The 7,158-nt window shown below is 36.9% G+C and overlaps 1 protein-coding gene across 8 annotated transcripts; it reads right to left on the reverse strand.

Moving 5' to 3' along the window:
• Positions 1 to 447: 447 nt before the first annotated feature.
• LOC110929993 lies at positions 448 to 6,682 on the reverse strand. 8 transcript variants are annotated; one of them, XR_002587579.2, is made up of 11 exons: positions 6,433 to 6,682; positions 5,882 to 6,031; positions 5,605 to 5,716; positions 5,201 to 5,421; positions 4,886 to 4,997; positions 4,112 to 4,282; positions 3,191 to 3,333; positions 2,957 to 3,068; positions 2,702 to 2,788; positions 2,514 to 2,633; positions 448 to 1,574 (listed from the first exon to the last, which is right to left on the reverse strand). XR_002587579.2 is itself a non-coding variant. In XM_022173197.2 (10 exons), exons 2-10 carry the CDS (start codon positions 5,944 to 5,946, stop codon positions 2,628 to 2,630), a joined length of 1,011 nt encoding a protein of 336 aa, XP_022028889.1. In that variant the 5' UTR covers positions 5,947 to 6,031; positions 6,433 to 6,682; the 3' UTR covers positions 2,265 to 2,627. The 8 variants fall into 8 exon arrangements, 6 of the variants coding, with proteins under 6 accessions (XP_022028889.1, XP_022028884.1, XP_022028888.1 ...); XR_004888574.1 differs by having other exon boundaries at positions 452 to 1,574; positions 2,720 to 2,788; XM_022173197.2 differs by lacking the exon at positions 448 to 1,574 and having other exon boundaries at positions 2,265 to 2,633; positions 2,720 to 2,788.
• Positions 6,683 to 7,158: the final 476 nt, after the last annotated feature.

The following is a 7,158-nucleotide window of genomic DNA, read 5'->3' on the forward strand; positions in this document are numbered from 1 at the left end:
CTCAACCCAGTAGTTTGAGTCAGCAAGGATACAATCCTAAAGGGTTGGATTATTGGAAGATAATGAATTAAGTTATTAATGCAAATTATGGTAGGCCCCGCTTTTGGCGGTGACGTTACCCTCGGCTAAGTAGTCTGAGTCAGCAGGGATACAGTCTTAAATAGCCGGGTTATAATATTAATAGTAGTTAACTTATGAGGGGGTTAAAGAGTTTGGATCCCCGCCATCCAATACCTATGGGCATTGAAGGAGATCCTACTAAATTTGACCCAGGTCCCTTGCAGGACCTCTAAACGCTGAACAAGGGCAAGACCCTTACCAAACCGTTCCCTTAACCCCCGACCAGGTAGCCAACATACCTCCATATAGACCGTGGAGATATGAATGGTGAAAATCTTTTATTTTATATAGACAGTAAAATAATGCCAAGACACCACGGACAAACGATAAGGAAAGATCACCTTCAACATAAGCAACTAGTTATTAAAGTCATTAATACAAAACCAAATAAAAAGTGTAAAAGATTAAAAATAAAAAGTATTATACTAAACACTTGTCTTCACCAAGTGATGTAAGAGACTTAGGCAAACATGGCCTTGATTGTCAAGAACTCTTACGATCAATCTTGGATCCCGAGACGACTCACACACTCTATGATGGACAATGGATGATGGTGGTGGATGATGGTGTTGTGATGGTGGTGGGTGGTGGATGAAGTGTGAGAGAGGTGGTGTGCCAAGGGATGAGTTGTAATGAAGCCAAGCACTCTTATTTATAGGCTGAACAGAAGGCTGGGCACGGCCCCGTGTCCGCTGGACACGCCCCCGTGCCTGTCCGACACTCTCTCTCTTCATTAATTGTAATTCGCAATTACAATTAATGCGCCTGCTGTACTTTCGCCACGCCCCCGTGTCCGCTGGACACGGCCCCGTGGAGGGCAATAGAAGCTTCTATAGGTTTGTCTTTTCTGCTGCTTCTTGGGCATGACCCCGTGCTGGCTGAGCACGGGGCGTGTTCAGTCTTCTGCCTTCTCTATTTTGCTTGGGAGGATGCTGTTGAGGGGTCGGGCAATCCACTTATGTTCCTTTTCTTGTATTTATGTTAGATTTAGCTGTCTTTTTGCTTCTTTTGTGACTTTGAGCTCATTTAATCCTGAAAATACAAAAGGAAGACAAAAACACTCTTTTTCCAACATTAGTACTAAAAAAGGGTTAGTTTTATGCCTCATTTGATATAATTTATATGTTGCATTTTACACACATCAGGTAGCGAAACTAACACGTCTTCCAAAAGGTCAAGGACCCTCGTTTCAAGCCCAATCGGATGCACGAGATCAAGAGTTGGAGGACTTTCTGGATGATTCGCCAAACCGGCCTTAATACGGAAGAGATGCCGCAAAAAGGCGCGCTCTAAAATCAAGATCGGGTACGGCATCGCCTTCAGTTGGAAGTTCGGGCTCGCGTAGGGGAGTATACAGCGATCAGTTGGATGACATTGCAAGCAAGTTAGATACATTCAACGTATTCCAACAACAAATGGCCGAAATTCAGAAGACCAAAGAAGCTAGGGATGCCCTGAAACAAAAACGAGATGATATGAAATTTCTAGCCCAACCCATCGATCACCTATCAGGTGAAGAGTTGGAACTAATGTTGGAGACGAGAGAAGAGATAAAGAAAAAATATAAGCACTAGGAATTTTTTTATGTAATTTTCTTTATTTAAAAAACATTAAAAAAAATTAATTTTTTTGTTTTAAAAGATATATAATAGCCCGTTTGGGCTGGCCACGCCCCAAACCCCCGCCCCACCATACTGTCTTCAATGTGGGTCAGCCCAGCAAAGCCCCCACAAGCCACGTGTCAATCCATGCCCTAAACCCCTGCCCCACCATACACCACGGTGTAAGGATTAGGGTAGATATATCATCATTACCATAGGGAACACCTAAAGCCCTTTAAATTAAATTAATTGGTTGGGCTCGGCTCGTTTAAATAAATTGGGGCCTTTTTGATCAGAAAAAAAAAAAAAAAAAAAAATTGTTTTTGATTCAATGATTATTGACCACAAACCTTAGCTTTTCTTTTTAGGATTTAGGACCGTAGATAAGTGGGGGCCCAAAGTCTTAGCTTTATTTCACTCCCTCTTAAACCGCCCCTTGTTGTATGTCAGGTATAATTGAGCGATAAAATACCCACAATCAACAATCTCAACAAATTACCTCTTAACCACAACACTATTTAGGCACGACGAAAGTTGTGCACATAACAAGCAATCAAGAACTTCACATATATCCCAAGTGGCCATTCCATAGATGAGCCTAGCTTTTAAAGCAAGCTTCAATATGGCAATCAGATTTCACAATAAATGCAAATACATCTACAGACATAAATATATCAACTTTCATCACGTACACCCAGGATATCATACGAGATGAAAGTTTAGATAAGTGATTGATAAGTTCTCGTTGAAATATGCACGTGTAACAAAAGAGGAAATAGCTACACTTCTTACCACCCAGTGTAGCAGAACTTCAAATGATGATAACAAAATTAGGCAGCTTTCCCAAGATATCGTACAATATGAAAGTGCAGTTGTCAGAGCACACTCACTGTATTTTTTATAAACTTATACCTGCAAAAATCATATTTATAAAAATTAATTAATGGCATAACATTGAATGATTGCGTATTATGAAATACCTGGATCTGAGGGTTTACATTATTAGCAGCAGGATATCTAGTCTCCATAGTCAGCATCTTCAAGGATATCTTCCGTAAATAATCAGACTGCAAACAACATAACATACATGATTTTAGCCTTTTAGGTCCCACAATGAAACATGATAGCACTTTCTTGTGTTATTTCAAATCATCTGTACATAAACACTTGCAAAATCTTCATTCCACAAAAGAAAAAACTACAAAACCATTAATAATATAGAGAACACAACAAACCTGGCTTGTGCACAAAGTATACATCCTCTGTTCAAACTTCATAGCCATTTTCATAAGTTCCTGTAGTCCCTCGGGTCCATCAAATGGAACATGCCTCTTCAAGGTCTCCATTCTACACAAGGTCAATGTATGTCAGTCAAACATAATGGAAAAGGTTGGCAAAAATATCAGGAGGATAACCAATTTTTAGAGCACAAAAAATAAGAAATTTAAAAGAAGAATATAAGTACATACATCTTGTTCACGATCCTTTGTCGTGAATCTGCTTGCACTGTAGCCCTCCAATCACCATGTTCCAAGGTGGGCTCACCAAAAGCACCGCTTGCACCCTGAGTAGGCCTCAAATCTAGTAGATACAGATCCTTCATAGTTTTTATCTGTCATCAGAAGAAAAAAAGATCACGGTTATAGAGCCAGTAAATGGAAAAAGATTAATGTTACCATTCACAGTTCATCAAAAACACTAGTAAAGTAAAAATACATGATTCCCCTTTAAATGCTTATCATTTTTAGTCATAATGTTAATGCTACTCAAACTAATAGTACAACTAGTAAAATTACCCGCGCGTTGCGGCAGGAGTTTGGTCGACATCGGTTCGGTTCATTATGGTATCGATACAATACCGGCACCCGGTATAACAGCCGAAAGAGAGAAACATAAAAATAAAGTTGAAAGAAAATTTTATTGAAGTTTAGGGGTTGTTTGTTTAGAGGTTGTTCGATAACTTTATTAATGTTTAGGGTGTAAGAAGTAAGAACTAACCTGAGTAAACTACAAGGGGTGAAAGTGAAAGATCACTAAAAAACAAAAAAAGGATCCGATATAACAACCGAAAGAGAAAACACAAAAACAAAGTGGAAATAAAAGTTTATTGAAATTTAGGGGCTGCTTGATAACTATATTAAAATTTAGGGTGTAAAAAGTAAGTTGAGTAAACTACAGGGGGTGAAAATGAAAATTCATTAAATGACAATGGCACTATTCATCGACCTACACCTTTTAATATATATTTAATTAATTAATTAATTAATTAATTAATAATAATTGTTTTAATTTAATTAATACTAATGGTGATGATTTTGTTCAACTCAATGGCCATTTATGACGTCAGGTGCTTTCACGGTTTCTAAGAAATGTAAGATAACATACAGCACCTTTTGATACACTTCCTCTTGCCAATCTCCGCCATTTGCTGTCGTATTAAATGGTACCGAGGAGTTTACACTTATGGCAGCAGAGTTTGAGTACATGGAGTCTGACACGTAGTTTTGTAATCTAGTCTCCATAGTCAGCATATGCAAACATATCTTCCGTGAATATTCAGACTGAAAACCAAATAAATTACATGATTTTAGGTCCAGAAACACCTTACGGTGTACGCCAAACATGATATCACTTCTGTGTCATAAAGATTTGCAAACGCTTCAGTCCACAAAAGCAAAACAGGCAATAACCAAAAACTACTTGAATTATAGAGTAAAATGGCATTTTCATCCATGAGGTTTGGCCAGTTTTGTGAATTTCGTTCAAAAGTTTGTTTTTCTGCATTTGGGTCCAAAAGGTTTGAAATCTTGCCATTTTCATCCGGCTCGTTAACTCCATCCATTTTTCTCCGTTAAATCAGAGATATTTCTGTCTTTTTTTTTCTAATTTAAAGGGCAATTCGGTCTTTACCTTATGTACATATATCGAATACCCCTAAAAAAGACCGAACTGCCCTTTAAGTTAACAAAAAAAAAAGACAGAAATACCCCTAGCTTAACGGAGAAAATGGATGGAGTTAACAAGCCGGATGAAAATGCCAAGATTTCAAACCTTTTGGATCCAGATGCGGAAAAACAAACCTTTGGACGAAAGTCCCAAAACTAGCCAAACCTCAGGGACGAAAATGACATTTTACTCTAAATTATATAAAGAACACAACAAACCTGACTTGTGGCAGCAGTGAAAATCTCCGCTTCAACCCTCTGAGCTATTTTCTTAAGTTCATGTAGTCTATCATATCTAGTGAAGGGAAGATTTTCCTTCAAGCTATCCATTCTACTCAAGGTCAATGCATGTCAGTCAAAATAAGAAAATATTTCGCACAAATATTAGATGGAAAACATCATTTCAGTAAAGAAAAGTGTATTGAACCAGTCACACCAAGCAACTGACACAGTGACACTCGAGCAGATCAGCATAACTAAAATTTTAGAACACAAATAAACTAAGAAATTCAAAAGAAAAATAAAAGTTCATACATCTTGTTCACGACCCGTTCCCGTTCCAATGGAGCCCTCCAGTCATCAACAGCACCACTTACACCCTGGCTATTGAATGATGGTGTATTATGAAATATGATCGGCGGGTTTACACTATTAGCAGCAGAGTTTGACTGCATGGGGTCTGACTCTGACATGGGATCTTCTGATCTAGTCTCCATAGTCAGCATCTTCGAGGATATCTTCCGTAAATAATCAGACTGCAAACCAAATAAAATACATAAGTTTAGGTCCCGCAATGAAACATGATATCACTTTCTTGTGCTATTTCAAATCATCTGTACATAAACACTTGCAAAATCTTCATTCCACAAAAGAGAAAAAAAAAAAAGCAAACCCTACTTAACTATTTATATAATATTAAAGGACACAGCACAACAAACCGTGCTAATGGAAGCAGCATAAATCTTCTCTTCAAACCTCACAGCTACTTTCTTAAGCTCCTGTAGTCCCTCGTATGTAGAGAATGGAATATGCCTGTTCAAGGTTTCCGATCTACACAAGATCAACACACGTATGCAAATATTTAGCAGAGAGCAAAACATCATTTGTTGAATCAAGAGTGCACAGAACTCAACCAAGCAATTGACACTCCAAGCACGTTTCAAATTTTTATCGCACAAATAAAACAAGAAACTTAAGAGCAATATAAGTACATACATCTTGTATCTTATCCTTTCCCGTGAATCCGCTGACACTTCAGCCCTCCAATCACCAGATTCCATGACAACAGAGCAATTTGCACCCTGAGTAGGCCTCCGATTACTCGTATCTATCTCCTATTTGATGTTTGATTTTTAATCCTATTGTCTAAAATGAAATTATTTCACTAACAAGACACAAAATATAAATACTTATGACATCTTAAGCATATAGCAACACAAACATGAGATATTCTCTCTCTCATCTCCTTCTTTCCACATTCTTTATGGCTAGGGTTATCAAAACCCTTTTGTTTTTTGTTGTAGAAGATGACGTCACAATGGAAGTTGTTTATCATATATGAATTTAATCAAATCAAATCGAATCAATAATGCAATTAAAGAGCTAGAAATCAAAGCAAAGCAACTGTTCTGTGAAGAATCAGTAGTTGCATGTTGATAACACTAAATTACTAGTTTTGTGATTGCATAAAAGGTAAGGTCCAGAACACTAAGATATTCTAAAATGGCAGTATGATTGTGAATGAGAAGCAGAATATACATACATACCTACATAACAGATGAGTAGATGAGATGCCGAATTAATTGTGTGGGAGGGAGTTAGGGTTTTGGTAGACGAAGCGATGAATCGGACGTAAACCAAAAAGTAAACGATATTGAAGAAAGAAGAATTTACGTGTGATGATCCATCATCAAATTATATAAAAGGAAACAGAAAGGAAACTTATCATTTCTTCTTTTCAACTTCCAACAAAGGAAAACGATGTATTTATCATTTCTGCCTTATAAGTAAAACTACACTTTTACACGGCGGTTTTAGAAATTTTTAATAGATTCTAGAGTAAACTCCAAAATAGCCTCAAACAGTCAAACGTTTGCTTAGTTTTATCATTTTAGTCTAAAATTTAAATTTTTTGAATCTGGGTCTTGTGGTTTCAATTTTATTATCATTTTTATCCAAAATCAAAACATAGTTAGATTTTTCAGTTAACATCCAGATTTTTTTTTTTGTCTTTTTCCTCTCTTTTAATGAAGGACAAATGGTTTGTTAACGTTTTGTTATAACAAATTAAAAAAAATGTAACCATTTTGACATTCATTAAAAGAGAGGAAAAAAAGACAAAAAGTTGGATGTTTACTGTAAAATATGACTAGATTTTGCTTTTGCATGAAAAATGGCAACAAAATTGAAACTACAGGGACCTAGATTCAAAAGGTTTTAGTTTTGGACTAAAGTGGCCAGACCTCATGGACCATTATAGCAGTTTACTCTAG

The sequence above is a fragment of the Helianthus annuus genome, chromosome 3 (assembly GCF_002127325.2).
Source record: "Helianthus annuus cultivar XRQ/B chromosome 3, HanXRQr2.0-SUNRISE, whole genome shotgun sequence".
In the NCBI taxonomy this organism is placed as follows: domain Eukaryota; kingdom Viridiplantae; phylum Streptophyta; class Magnoliopsida; order Asterales; family Asteraceae; genus Helianthus; species Helianthus annuus.

Bases quoted from the DNA above. Each gene is read 5' to 3' on its own strand.
- LOC110929993 (XM_022173192.2), bottom strand. From the start codon at position 5,946: ATGGAATCTGGTGATTGGAGGGCTGAAGTGTCAGCGGATTCACGGGAA. The intron at 5,422-5,604 runs GTTTGTTGTGCT...TTTGGTTTGCAG, and splicing joins ATGCTGCTTCCATTAGCACG to TCTGATTATTTACGGAAGAT. The intron at 4,998-5,200 runs GTATGAACTTTT...GACCTTGAGTAG, and splicing joins GAACGGGTCGTGAACAAGAT to AATGGATAGCTTGAAGGAAA.